Genomic DNA, 14,748 nt, shown 5'->3' with positions numbered 1-14,748 from the left:
TCTAACATCTGTTTGAAGAGTGGAGCCGAGTTTTGCAGCACTGTGGGCTGTTTCCATCTGTTACCAGGCCAGCTGGACTGGCTCAGGATACCCTACAGGTGCTGCCCTCCAAATTCTATTATAGGTTTCCAATACAATTACTTAAGACTAATTGTAAAAACATGTACACCTTGAATTCTTCAAAGTCATTATATTATGGGAGATTGCGTTCAACGCGTTTTTTGAGTCTAAGTAGACAACATCCATTGCTCTCCCCTCATCTACCCAACCTCATCATAAAAGGTTATAAGATTAACTTCCCCTTGGTGAATCCATGATGACTACTCCTAATAACCTTCTGTGGAGCTGTTTCATCACTTTTTCAGGGATGGAGGCTGACTGGCCTGTAGTTTTCTGGGTCCTCCTTCTTGCCATTTTGAGGACTGGAGTGACATTGGCTTTCCTCCACTCCTCAGACATCTCTCCTGTTCTCCATGACTTTTCAAAGATGATAAAAAATGGCTCAGCAATAACATCTGCCAGCTCCTCTAGCACCTGTGGGTGCATCCAATCAGGCCTCATGGATTTGTGGTTGTCAAGTTTGCCTAAATGATCTCTAACCCGATCCTCCTTGGCAAAGAGAAAGTTCTTTTCTCCAGACTTTCTCTCTTGCCTCCAAGTTCTGGGATTCCTGAGGACTGGTCTCAGCAGTAAAGACTGAAGCACAAAAGCCATTCAGTAACTCTCCCTTCTCCATATGCTTATCACCAGCGCATCCCCCCCATTCAGCAGAGGGCCCACATTTTCCCTGGCCTTCCCTCTGCTACTGAAGAAGCCCTTCTTGTTATCCTTGATATCTCTTGCCAGATTTAATTACAAATAGACCTTAACCTTCCTCTTCACATCCACACATACTCTGATAATGTTTCTATATTCTTCCCAAGTGGCCTGTCTCTTTTTCCACATTCCATAAACTTCCTTACTCATTTGAGTTTTCCAGAAGCTCCTTGCTGATCCATGCAGGTCTTCTGCCCCCTTTGCTTGATTTCTTCTTCAAAGAGATGCACTGATCTTGAGCTTAGGGAAAGTAATGTTTAAATATTAACCAGCTCTCTTGGACCCCCCTACCTTCTACGGTCCTAACACATGGGGTTCCTCCAAGTAGATCTTTGAAGAAACCAGAGTTAGCTCTCCTGAACTCCAGGGTTGTAATCCTACTTATTGCCCTGCTTCCTCCACACAGGATCCTGAACTCCACCTTCTCATGGTCACTGCAGCCAAGGCTGCCCCCAAACAACTTCACATCCCCAACCATCTCTTCTTTGTTTGTCGGTACAAGGTCTGTCAGCACATCTCTCCTCATTGGCTGCTCCACCACCAGTGTCAAAAGGTTATCATCAGTGCTGTACAAGAACCTCTGTGTGTGCCCAGCTGTGCTGTCTTTCCAGCAGAAAGCAAGGTGGTTGAAGTCCCCAATGAGTGCCTGTGATCATGAGGCTAATTCTGGCTGGCTGTAGAAGGCCTCATCCACTTCCTCTTCCTGACCAGGTGGTCTGTAGTAAACACCCACAACAGTGTCACCCATGTTAGCCTGTCCCTAATTCTTACCCCTAAGCTCTTAATTAGTTCTTCATCCACCCCTAGGCAGAGCTCCATCCATTCTATTTGCTCTCTCACATAAAGAGTAATTCCACCACCTCACCTTGCTGGCCTGTCTTTCTTAAAAACACATGGACATCCATGACAGCGTTCCAGTCATGCAAGCTATGACTGTAATTGCAGTGAGATCATGGCCCCGTGAATGCACACAGATCTCTAATTCCTCCTGTCTATTCCCCACACTGCATGTGTTGGTGTACAGGCATTTCAGAGGGGTAATTGAGCATGCAGGTTTCCCAGGAGGAGTGCAAGAGGATGCACTTTGGATGCCACCCCCTGAGTCCTTCAGTTAAAAGTATGCCTCACCAAGCCGGCCAGCCTGCTGCCAAATGCCTGCAGAAGATGGAGAAGTTCGAGTAGATGTTCATTTTTCCAAAAAAGAGTATTCAAAAAATTGTTTCACACATATTCCAGTAATTTGCCACACAAGTCACTGGGTGGTTAAAATCTCCATTGCCACCATGGGAATTGTGATTCTGTCACTTATTGTCAAGATGTTTTGTTCTGTTTTGTGCCCCTGCTTTAATGTTATCTTTACACCTCAAGCTTGTCACTGCAGCAGGAGGCCTAATCAGAGGCTCATGGAGTCCCTGCCTGGGCCCTCCCTGGTCTCATACTTCCTGAACCTTCAGACCTGTTACGGGCCATTCCCATGACTGCCATTATCAGAAAGAATTAGAAAAGTCCTGGCAGCTCTCAGTGATGTCTCACCCTCAGGCTCCTGGAGGACAGTGTTCTTGCCACCACATCAGGTTCAACTAACCAAGAGACTCGCAACTACCCTTAATATCTTTTATTTCCTCCCACAAACCTTGGTCCCAAACCTGAGAGCCTTGTGTTTCACACAATTTTCTTCTTTGCCGGGGTAATACTTTGTCCCACGAGCTTGAGTGTCCTTGCTTGTTCGTCTACACTGGTTTTGAATCAGGCAGAGTTTATTCATGGTGAACTTCTTTATATCTCTCTGTAAAAAACTTGTGGGCCCAAAACTGTGCCTACAGGTATATGGAAGTTAACAGGTCACCAAAACACTTAATTTTACCCTTAATTCTCGATGGGCTGCTTCTTTAGTTGATAATACCTTCAATGAGAAAGAAACTGATGGAAGAAGGGAAAAAGAAGTAATCCACTCTCAGAATGAAGCCCAATAAGCTGATTTCCATGAAGATTTAAGAATGAAGCCTGACAGGCCAAGAGTGCTACCACCCCCTGCACACAGGACCTCTGAGGGACAGCCTGCTGCCCCCTTGTCTGGAGTGGTGCACATTAGTATAATTATTCCCTGACTTCATCCCAAAACCTAGCAAGGGTTACTGTCTTGTCTTTTTGAGATTGTAGCCATAAAATTAAGTGAGCTGTGGGCAACAACATATTCAGCTCACTTTCATATACACACTGCAAGCCTTGTTACCAGGGCCTCACAAAGCATCTCTTGAAAAAGGAATACAAGATGCTCTTTGTAAATAAAAGTTCATGAGTCTGAGGAATGAAGTCATTTTCCAAAATCGCAGTGAACGATATTCTTTTTCACAAGCCAACGAGAAGCTGAGAGGTGGGCTTGATGGAAAGAACTGAATGAAGTATGTTAGAGAAATCACTTAGACCTCTTAGCCCATGACACAGCCAGGCTGTCTCCCTCCTCCTCCTCCTCCTCCTCCTCCTCCTCTTCCTCCTCCTCCTCCTACCCCCGCCCACAGCTTCCCCTCCCCCATGCCGCAAGGAAAGGTTGGTCTAGCTAGGTTTTTTTAAAAAATTTGGCACCTTTCTGCCTTCCCCTGAATAAACTGGAAATGTTAAAAAATAAACAGTCACGAGAGTCAATGATCTGTGTGGAGAGGTCGGAGAGAATTGTAGGAGGGAAGTGTAGAGGGGGAGGAAAGAGTGACCTCACTTTCTGAACGGCAAAGTTTGAGTGGGAGGGTCTCAACACGAAAGGTAAAAAAGGGAATGATGTGAACATATGAAGGAAGCCAGAGCACTGAACGGAGCGTCAGTCTGTATCCTGACAGGGGGAGATAAGGTGGCTGGGGAGCCAGCGGTGCTTTCCTGGAATACAATCTCTGTTTGACACTCTCTGCTTAAGCACTGCCCATCTGTATGTTATTGTGCTGGAGCCTCTGGGGAAAAAGAGGAGCCACAGGCACGGAGAGTGAACGAGGGAGGCAGCAAAAGCGTTTTTCTTCCCTTCTTTTCCTTTTTTTTTCCTTTTTTTCCCCTTCTTTTCCTTTTTTTTTCTTTTTTTTTTCCCCTCTTTTAAATCGGGGTCTGGTTAGACTGCCTTGAAGTGCCACATCTGGAAACTGAATGCTGAAAGAAAGTTAAAATAACTGAGGCATCACTAAGCCAAGGGGGGCTGATTGCAGAAGAGGGTAAACAATTACTGAGACGCTAGAAGACCACTGCTGGATGTAAGGGGAGGAAATGGCTTTGATCTCCGTCTGGCCCCTCGTTTCTCCTATATTATTCTTTTTGAGATGCTTGTCCTCCAGCACAGCCTCAAGTGAGGGAAGCATTTTTCAGTTTGACATTGAAGGTAGCTCAGCGGTCAGCACGCAAGAAGCCACTGTTATCAGAGGGCAGCAGCAGGCAGTAGCTACTGGAAGTTGGGTGACTTTTGCTGAGGTACAGTAACTCCCTTCTCTCTCTAGTGTCTGCACTTTTATGCTTTCATCTATCTGTATCAAAGCTCCCATCTGGTTAACGTTAGCTTAATCATTCGAGCCTTAAAGCGATACAGGAGGGTTTGGGGGGGGGGAGGGGAGGCGGGTATAGGGAGGGGGGGTGTCTATGTTGCATTTCGAGACTGGAGAGATACAGTTCAGACTTCAAAATGTACACATGCCCTGCCTGCTGTGAGCAAATAGCTTCTGTACTTTGCAGTGAAGCTTGCTTAGCTTGTCTCTGACTTTCCTGCCAACATAACTAAATAGGCCTGTCCAAACAGTTATTTTACAAGAGTTAATTGTCACAAGACTTTTCTGCTTGCCTTGTTGTAATTCCTGCAATTGTAAGTCACTTCAATTTCCTGAAAGAGTCTGTCTTTTGATGGTAAACTCTGTACTGTAGAAGCGTTTGGTTTTGCCTCTGAATGCCATTCGCCTTCAAAATCTAAAGTTTGTTTTTGCGGTGAAAGCAGTAGATGATAAATCAAATGTATCTAGGAAACTGCCTGAAGAGAACACACCTGCAGAGATTTCCAGAAAGTGTGAGGTTGGGATTAGTGACAAATGAAATTAGAGAGATCTGAGAAGCAATTTGATGATGGAAAATTTTCCTGCAACCCTTGTGTTTTGAGATTGATTGATACTGCTCATTCTAGCTGCATCGGGAATGAACTACTCAAAAATACAGCATCAGGAAACAATAATTACTCCAGCATGCCCTGAGGGGGGAGGGAGGGTGGAATGGGGGACACGACACAGTAATATGTCATGCGTGGAAGATTCAAAGTAGGAGGCCAGTTGAGTTCCATAAGGTCATGGGAAGGGAAAGAGTAGTTCTTCTAGCATAACATCCAAAAATGAGGTGAGATTAGCACAGCTGTGTCACTGTGACAATATCAAGATCACAATCTCTGATATCACATGGCTAATTTTCCACCTCCACTCCACTTGCCAGAATTCACAGCCATGGAAATAAGTTCCTAAGCCCTTCAGATAGCCAGGATTGCTGCAGGGCTGGGCAGAACTCATTTCCCTGCTCCAAGCAGCTGGACGTGCTCAGGAAATGCCTGCCTACCCTGCCAGCAACTCCACACAAAACATGACCTGTGTGAGAAAAGTGGAGGTTAAACCCTGCTTTGCTCAGCACAAGGAGCCAACCCAGTTCTTGGACATGCTCCACGACGTGAGATGCTCAGATCTTCCCTCTGGCCTGAGATCAGCCCTGGGAAGCTGCATTGCCACCTGTTGCTTACAACATGGAAAGTCCCAATCAGCCTGATTCAAGAGCTGGATGGGCTTTATAGCTGCTTTTCACAGGATAAGGGGCATAAGTGGTTGTTAGTCTTTCTTGATATGATTGTGTAGTATGGTTTTACCAAAGACACTATTCACATTGCTTCACTTAAATATATTGGACTTAACCTTGGGAAAGTGCAATGAGATATACTGGACACTGCAGGGGAATGATACTTTAGTCTCCTTCAAACATTTCAATCCTCCCCAAAGTTTTGTTTGTTCAGTCCAGCCTAATAGACTCGATAACTGGTGTTTGCCCTGGCAGTTTGCTTCAGCCCCTGCAATGGCAGCATTTAGACTCTGGATCCCATGTTACAACTGGATGACTGTGCCTGATACAGTCATGTCAAGGCTCTTGCCTGCAGGATGCTGTGTTTTCATGAGAAAGGAGCAAGGATTTCAGGACCCTTTGGTAGCTGAAGATTTCAGGACCCACCCCCATGGCAATTTCCAAGGCTGCCCAGTAGTATGCTCTTTTGGGATAGGATTGATAGCTCTGTAACAGTGAGAACGTTCTTATCCATTGATCCATGCATGTGGTTGGTAATAGGATCTGGGGAACAGGGTCTAAGCCTGGATGTAGGGGCCAGAGAGTGATGGTCTGGTTGTCTCTCACCCAAGGAAGGAACATTTCTTTTGGTCCTCAGGGAGCTTCTCTCTCCCACAGGTCACCTCCCCTCCCTCAGCCTTGGGAACAGGGTTTTTCCCAGTAGGTTTGAATTAGCCTCTTTCGAAGCCTGAGTTCTTAACCCACAGCTAACAGTGAACCGCAGAGTAAACTCCCTTACACGGCATGGTTTGATTCAGCTCCTTCGTCTAAATATTGACTCAGGCCTACAGCTCTCCCGGGCAGACAGAGGCGGTTAGTCACATCAAATAGTGCCAAATTATACAAAGGGGGCAGTTTCATAAGGCAGAGCTACAATGGATGGGGCTTCATTGTGGTCTGTGGTATAATTCAGCTGCAACATGAAACACATCAGTGGCAGTTTCTAAGCTGAAATCCCACTAAGAGTTTGATCTTAGGAACCTATAGAAGAACAGGAGATTCCAATTATTGTAAATACATAATAGTGAATATTTCTCAGCTTTCCACTCCTCTTCCTTTCCCATGTTTGGCAACCCTAAACTGAGAGGAACTGGGAGAAGTGGTTTAAAAAATCAGAATTAATATTGATGTGGAGCCTTTCCTTTTCATGTTTTTTTTTTTTTCTTGGATTTGAATGAAAACCTCTTAAAAGCAGAGAGAAGAGAACTAACTACATTTTCAAGGCTATGTTGTTATGCTGTACCTGTGCATAGAGTGGACCATAGGTTTGATCTGGACTTCAGGCAACATCTACTACCTTGGTGCCTTGGTTCTTAATAATTATGCAATCCAGTACACCTAACCAAATCAGGCACATAAACTGTTCCTAGATGTTTCAATGAGAATCATGGACTGTCTTCAAGTATAAACCCAAATTTCCCATACAGTAGTGGAGATACTAGGTTTTTTGAGCCTCTAATTCCTAGTGGTCTTCCCAGGAGACCCTCAAAGGAGCCTTTTCTTCCGTAAGGACTTTGTTGGATGCTTGCTTCAGGACAGCTTTATTAATCAGCTAAAATTCCAGGGCATAAAGTGTAGATGTTTAAATTAACTGGACTAGATTCTACACAATAAAATGTTGTGTAACCTACCTAAGGAGCACTGTTAGTGACCACCACAAAATATCTACCACTCTGCCTCTTGTTTCAATGAAAATGCTTAAAAATTGATGAAAATTATTCAGAAAAGTATCATGAGAAGGATGACAGTGTTAGGAATTGGAAGATATCTGAGAGACTCTGCAATCCAATTTGCCTAGCTCAGAGGGAGGTTAAGAAAAAAAATTGAACTTATTGTGTAAGAACATACATAGGCAAAAAAAAAATTAATAATAGGCTCAATAGTCTAACAAATGAAGGTCTCAGCATATGCAACAACTGGAAACTGAAGGTGACCAGGTTGAGACTACAAGTTAGTTACAAATTTTAATTTCAAAAGTAATTTAGCACTGGAGATGTTATTAATTTGTGTTGGTTTGTCTATCAAGGGGCAGATAATATGAAAAGCAGTCTCAAGTACTCAGTTGCTTCTGTGGTATTTAGGAAAACTAAGTTCCTTGGCTAACAAAGACAATAAGAAGAGGCTGGGAACATGTTACAGTGGCAAATTCTTATGTCTGTGGGGAGACAGTGAGAAAAAGAGTGGGTACGGAGTACCAAATCCAGCTCATCATTGCAACACAAAAGCAGTTGTTGGCATGAAGTCAAAGATAAATTTTTCCAAATAAGGATAGATTAAAATATTTTACAAGGAAGATTCATCAGAGATGGAAGCATAGCATTTAAAACTGCACATATCAAATGAAAGCAAACAAGCAAGTGGCAAACATCAGAGATGTTTGTTTCAGCATTCACTCACTAGATTGGACACAGTAGAAGGAAAGGGGATGGTAAGACACTTCCCGTTTTGGTAAGGCACGGGGGTAAAACTGAAAGCCAGAAGTAACTTGTGAGAACAGTTATATCCCACTATCAAAAACATGCCTCTAAAGTAAGAGGCAGATCCTACATTACCATTTGGGTCTGAAGCCTGCCACTGTCAATATTTGCATTTATAAATTCCATTGACACAATGGGTTTTACTCTGTAGGTGTAGATTTTGTTCCCCAGTAGGAAGACAGTTCCTTACAGAGTCTAAGGTGAGAATAAACAACAGTACAAGACTTCAAATACTGGAGAGTATGGCAAATGATTCCCTGTGATTCACACTGTGCAGTTACTTTTTTAATGTAAAATGAATGTAAGGTGGCATCCAGTGAAATACTCATTTCATTCTGATGTAAATGATTACTACAGTTCAGAGACCAGTACAGGAGATGAGCGTGGGAAGGATTAGGGAAAGGGAACACAGACATTCTGTGGAGACACTTGCCAAATTGAAAAAAGATAATCTCAAATGTCCTCTATGGAAAGAAGGGAAGCAAATAGTGGGAAAGGAAGCAAACCAAAGCAGGAAGAAGAAAAAAGAAGAGAAAAAAATTAGAGCAAGAATGAGATAATCAAGAGATTTAAGAGTAAAGAAAAAAATTAAGTAGTTGGGATAGGGCAGGAAGCCAATTCCCAGAGTGAAGGAAGGCATGATATTGTTGGATGGATGGAAGAGGAAACTGTTTCCAGCATCAGTGGTTTTGGTTCAGGGGAAAGACAGAGAGGCAAAAGTCCTTTAAAAGAAAACAATTATCACAGTCAACTCAAAATTAGCCATTTACTATAAAAGAAAGTAAGAAGCAAAAGTTATCTAATGGAGCTTGCACATTAAAATGACATGTTTGACAATCATTTTTTCCCATTTGACTCCTACCAGTAGCTGCTGATCAAAAGCAAGAAACAGTATTTGAGGTGCTTTCTTTCTGGTTCTCTAAATGATAAGCATTAATCAGCAGGGGGCAAGTGACGAACTTGCCTCTCTAAAATGGCTCACTTAAATATCTGAAAAGAGAGCAGTCACAGCCACTTGTTAACAAAGACTCTAAGACTCAAACTATCACCAGATCATCTTTACCCCTTTCCCCCATAAAGGTTGGAACAGAAAATCTTGCAAACTGTTGAGAGAAACCACAATTTGATCCTTTCTTGTGGCATTAGTCTGTTCAAAACAAACTAGTACTACAAAAAGTAGCAGAAGGCCTAATCCTGAGGTGTGAGCCAAAAAGGTTTTTAGCTTGACAGAAACCTTTATATTCTTTTAAGCTAGTGGGAACTCCATCTACTTTAAAAATGCAGATATTTAAATTAACTCACTTCAGACCCTTGAGGTTATGTTAGGTTAACTCCCTCCCATAATGGGTAATTTGGATTTCTAGCTGTTGTTTTTTTCTGGTATAACAAGGTTTGTTCCGAGAAACATCTATTAGTGGAGAGGAAGTTTTACTGCAGATGTTTGTGATTCCAGCTTAAGTTTCTCATCAAAGCTTTAATGAAAATCAGCTGCTTGGAGTAGCACCGCCAGGCCCCAAACCTTTTAAATCATAGAAAACTAAAGCAAATGGAAGTACAGGACAGAGTGGATGGACAGTGGGAAATGTTCTCCGTTTCAAGAAGACGTATAAAGCACCAGAAAATACAATTTAAACTCCACAGCAGTGAGTTCCCACAAAATTTTGGGCAAGTACCAGCAAAGTGCCCCAAAGCTTATTCAGGGCTGTGAAAACCAATGAAAGGCATTTCATGCCCACTCTTATTCATAACATGGGAAGCAAGGAAGGAATTAAAAGTCCAGTTTTTCCAGGACGCCCAGGAAGAAATAAAAGAATTGCTTTCTGAAGAGAACTTGGCCTGATTTAAACTGATAACAATTGGAGCTTCTAGTGTTCAAGAGCTGTATAAAAGAGGTCTAGTTTCTGAGTAATGTATAACCAGCCACTGATAATTTACAACTTGCTTCTGGACTTTGATTTCAAACACCAAAATATAGACACCCTTGGGGTTTGTATTTTAATTGGTCCTCTTGAATGTTTGGATTTGATCCCAGTCCATTTTCACACACCACCATGAGCTGGGGTTGTTTGGGTTATGCATCCTAATGCAAGATTCAACAATTGCTGAATAGCATTATATATAAAGGTGTTAGAGCTCCACAGTTTTTGAAATCTAATTCTTTATCTTAAAATTAATTCCAAAGATTTTCCTATCTGTCAGGATACATACAGTGTGTACTTGACAATGCACTCAGAGATTGACTAAAGTGCAGTAAATATGATCTGGCTTTGTTGTTCCTGTTTAGCTGCATTGTGCAATTCTTTATGTAGTTATTTCCTTGAAATAAATACTAGAACTCCTTTTTTTTTTTCTTTTATGACAAACTAGCAAACAACAGTGCTAAACCCCCAGCATTCAAAAACCAAAGAATGAGAGAGGGCTGTGAAAAATATTTCAGAAGTTATTATTCCAACTTTAGAAGACCGTAAGAGCAACTAAAATTTTCTTGTTTAAGTCATGACATATGGAAGCCATGGAGCCTGAGAAGAACTGGCACACTTGAATGTTAATTTGAAATATAATTTAATAATTACTGAATAAAAAGTATCTACCTGGATAAACAACTTCCAATATGTTCTGTAAAAATAGCCTTTTTAGCTAAAACTGTAAGGCTGAGAATCATTATTTGACTCTGTCTGTCCAACAAAATGAATAAAAGTTAACTCATTCAGCCTTTCACTACTGCTGTCAGGTGGAAAAGTAGATACACAGAACTAGCACCTAAACCAGATAATTTCTGAGCTGTGTAGTATCCTACCATGCATCCTTTTACTGTTTTATGAAAGGCCTTCTAAGTGGCAAGAGATTAGCAGACTTTTCTGCCAAGGCTAATTCAAAGACAGTATGTCCTACTCCCACTCCCAGTCTCCCACTGTGGTTTTCCACCTCTGAGCCTGGATGATAGTCCGTAGAGAGCCACAGAGAGCCTGCCATTCATGACTCCCTTATGCTGTTCTCCTCATTCCTGACTGCAGGGACCCTTCCTCAAAAGCACTTTGCAGAAGCAAGCATTTGTCCAGATCCAGTATCCAAAAAGGAAAATAATAATAAAAGAGCTGACAGAGCATAACATGCCCCAGCCCTCTCTATCCTGGCTATTAAAATCTTTCCTACCCCAGAAAGGTTAACACAGCCTGGCCCACTGAGGACTGGCAAGGACTCCAGACCACCAGTACCTGGCACAGATCCATTCAGAGGGAAGTGGACAGGTGTTGAAGGTCTAGACGCGGTTTAAGGTCAGAGGGAATTTGCATGCTCTACTCAGCTTTTTGCAAGTTTGTGGTTTCCTGGGGCTCTCTGCTTCCAGTTAATGGCAAGGATTGTCTGCAGAAACTCAATAGGGTCTCTGATGCACCAGTTAGTTATGTTTAAATCAGCTGGAAACAGGGGCTTGGGTGATGGAATTCTGTGAGGTATGAGGAAAAAAAATTGTTGGGTTTTTCTCTTGATGCATCTATGATTCCCCCTATTTGAGCCAACAAGAAACTAATTTCATTAGCAGACTATACCTATCATGAAACAAACCAGAGACTTTGAGAGATCAAGGCAGGTTACCCCTTCTCCCGAACCCTGACTTTTCCTCTCTCCTTTCAGAGCACAGCCTCTGCCCAGCTTCATTCTGAATGTAAGTTATGTAGCAGTCTCACTCCCTTCCCACACACTTGCAGAGTGTTGGGACAGTCAAGGGGGAAGCCCCATTCCTGAGAACAGCACCTTCCCATCAGCCATCCCCAGTGGCTGCCTGTCTTGTTCATAGTTGGTCTGCTGTTGGGAGGCAGACATGGGTGAAATCTCTTTCTTTTCATCTTTTAAGATTTTCACAGTGGCTTGTGTTTCATTCTAACAGGCTTTTAAATTGATGCTATGGCTATTGGTCAAGCAGATCGCTGTTTTTCTCTACTGTGATTCCAGCATTTCAGAGAACTGCAAAATCAAACCAGGAAATACTAGAATTCAGGAGGGGGGGAAATTGCTGCAAAGGTGAAATCAAAGGAAGCTTCAGATTTACCCTCTCAGTTTTAACAATGTCTCATGAGCACAGTCATATCCACTTTAAAGCCCACTTTTCTTCCTCGTCCTTGAAAAATTTTGTCGCTCTCTGAAAATCTGCCAGGGAGTGCTGGAGTTTATCAACTGATTATGTTTCACTTATCTGAGGGACTCAAGAAGAAAGTATGACTCAGAATGTACATTTTATTTGAGTGTTTTTTGGTGACTGGGTGGAGAGTGGTTAATAAGGAAACAATGCAGATTTATCCCTTTTCCTGTAAATTGAATAAAGTTGGCATTTTGCTTGGAAGATGAAAATCAACTAGCTACCCTTTCAACTGCAGATTTTCTATTTCCAACAGTGAGCGTCTTGAAAAGTAAGTTTTTCACTCGGTGCCTGTACTAATAAGTAAATTAGTGCAGAGGCTGGTATTAATCTCTTAGCCAGTTTCCAGACAGCTAAAACATTTTAGCCCTCCCCCTTTTTGGAGAAGAATGCCTTTTAAGCAGAGGCTTTGTCTTTCCCACTGTATATGGAAAAAATGACTATGCAGTTCTATGGAGAATGCCTAGCTGAGATATGTTTATGTTGGATCCAACCCCATCTCTGTCGCTGAATGGCAGTTTGTTTTCCACTTGAACTGGGGAAGGGATAACAGTCTGGAAACCTTTTCAGCACAGGAAATTTTTTAAAAATTTAATACAATTACTTAGTCAAGGTAATAGATAATGTTGTTTTTCAGCATAAAGCCATCTGGCTTTCAGCTGTTTCTTGTTTTTGTGGGAGTCACCATCAGCCTTGTCACTACTGTAGTGGAGGCACACACAGGACTGTTCAAGGAGCCAGAAAATACAGGGCTCGGAAAGGGGTTCCTTTTCATTTTTTGCTGTTGTTCATGCTCTGCTTTGCTTATTGGTTTGGGGATTACCCACATGCAATTAGCCATATTCTCTCTCTCTCTGACTACTAGCTCTATCTAATATGCTATAGGGAGAAATAAAGGTAATATTTTTTCTCTGTTTTCCTACCAGTCAGATTTTATCTAGAATTGTAGCAACTACTTTCAGTCTTGCTAGTTTTAGTTTTAGCAGTCCCTGAGCTTTGTGTCTAAAACTTTGGGAAGATGGTTTCCTCAGCATCGTAATCTGTCCTTTATTATCATAAAAAATAAAGTTCTGTTTTGGAAGCTTAGGAGTTGATAACTCCTCAGGTAATACATAAATAATCCCAATTGTCATGAATAAGTCAGCAAGTGAAGTTTTCAAGTTAGACTGTTATTAAGTTAGGATCTTGTCTTGTGTCCCTTAAGACAACCATAACTTTTTCTGTAAAGTCTGAGGCAAGCTCAACCCCTCTTTATATATAAATGATGGAGAACTTATAGTGTTTAGTTGTTGCTTAACACAACAACAGCTGGAAAACTAGACTAAATTCAGTCATCAGATATATTGTTTAACAGCTGCAGACTGACCAGGCATGATGTGCATGGCTCCAGATCAGCCGTAGCCCTGTGCTCTGAGGTGGGAGCATCACTGGGGGATGCAGGCATAAAGGAACAATATTGAGATTCATGCACAGAACATTCATTTACTGAAAAAGATTACAGATTCACAAACACTGTCACTGCTTTTTTATTACTTTTTAATGTTTGAAGATTCATATTGCTGAGCTTCAAAAAATACACTTCTGCAGCTTTAATAAGCATTTCATATCACTTACCTAGAATACCCCATTATTATATTAATTTTCCCAGATCTATGGCAAATGCTCACTGAGGCTTTTTCATGGAACCTATCTCATTGTAGAATTTAATTTAAAAAGAAGAATATGCAAAAATATTATGGGGTTCCACTGAATGACTATTTAGTCAGGAAAGAATTTGATTTTACATTTGCAAGTTAAATAACAAAACAGAAAGCTTGTTAGTGTGTAATTCACATAATTGCTTTAGTTTGCAGTCTCATTAAATGCAATTAGAACTGAGCTACTTGTCAAGATAAGTGGATAAAAAAAGATTACCAGCATTGTGCCTAAAACTGTTCACCAACTTCTGGTTAATTCCTAATTTACAACATCAGTGGAACAGTGAAAGTAATAAATATTTCACAGTTAACAACACTAGAAATTTAAAAGAACAATATAGGGATTTAACGTACTACACCAGGGTGCTTATTATAAAACTATCATGGACATTGATTTGGAGAACTAAGCTAAAAAATGTGTTCCTCCCAGGAATGTTTACAGTTTTAAAAATATAATTGAAATTGCAAATTGGTAATTTGCATAAGGTTTCTGGCCTTGAAACAGTAAATATTATAAAGTGGCTTTTTGCATACAGACAGTACTCTAACAAAGCATCCTATTAAATTAAATATTAACTGGTAATTAACTGTCTAGCTATGATGTCACACACTGAATTAATTTCTTCAGTAATAACAATTAAAATGTGACCTTTCTAGTTCAGAAGAATTTGATACTGTAGACTAGAGGTAATGAAGGCTTATAGAAATTATAAATAGAGCTTGGAGGCCTAGGGGAAGCTGGTGAGCAAGCTTCTTTGTATTTAATTCTCTAGTTTGTGAGGCTTCAAAACTC

General features: G+C 41.4%; 1 protein-coding gene across 2 annotated transcripts in view; it reads left to right on the top strand.

Moving 5' to 3' along the window:
• Positions 1 to 3,597: 3,597 nt before the first annotated feature.
• Positions 3,598 to 14,748, top strand: part of LAMA4 (laminin subunit alpha 4) — a 101,549-nt gene continuing 90,398 nt past the window's right edge. For both annotated transcript variants that reach the window (XM_017829548.1, XM_017829537.1), the window contains exon 1: positions 3,598 to 4,260. In XM_017829548.1, coding sequence (XP_017685037.1) covers positions 4,060 to 4,260 — 201 coding nt within the window. In that variant the 5' untranslated portion in view covers positions 3,598 to 4,059. The remainder of the gene's footprint in view (positions 4,261 to 14,748) is intronic.

Source organism: Lepidothrix coronata, unplaced genomic scaffold (genome assembly GCF_001604755.1).
Source record: "Lepidothrix coronata isolate B3197 unplaced genomic scaffold, Lepidothrix_coronata-1.0 Scaffold5, whole genome shotgun sequence".
In the NCBI taxonomy this organism is placed as follows: Eukaryota; Metazoa; Chordata; class Aves; order Passeriformes; family Pipridae; genus Lepidothrix; species Lepidothrix coronata.
The sequence above is the reverse complement of the archived record's forward strand: the minus strand, read 5'-3'. Positions and strand labels throughout refer to the sequence as shown.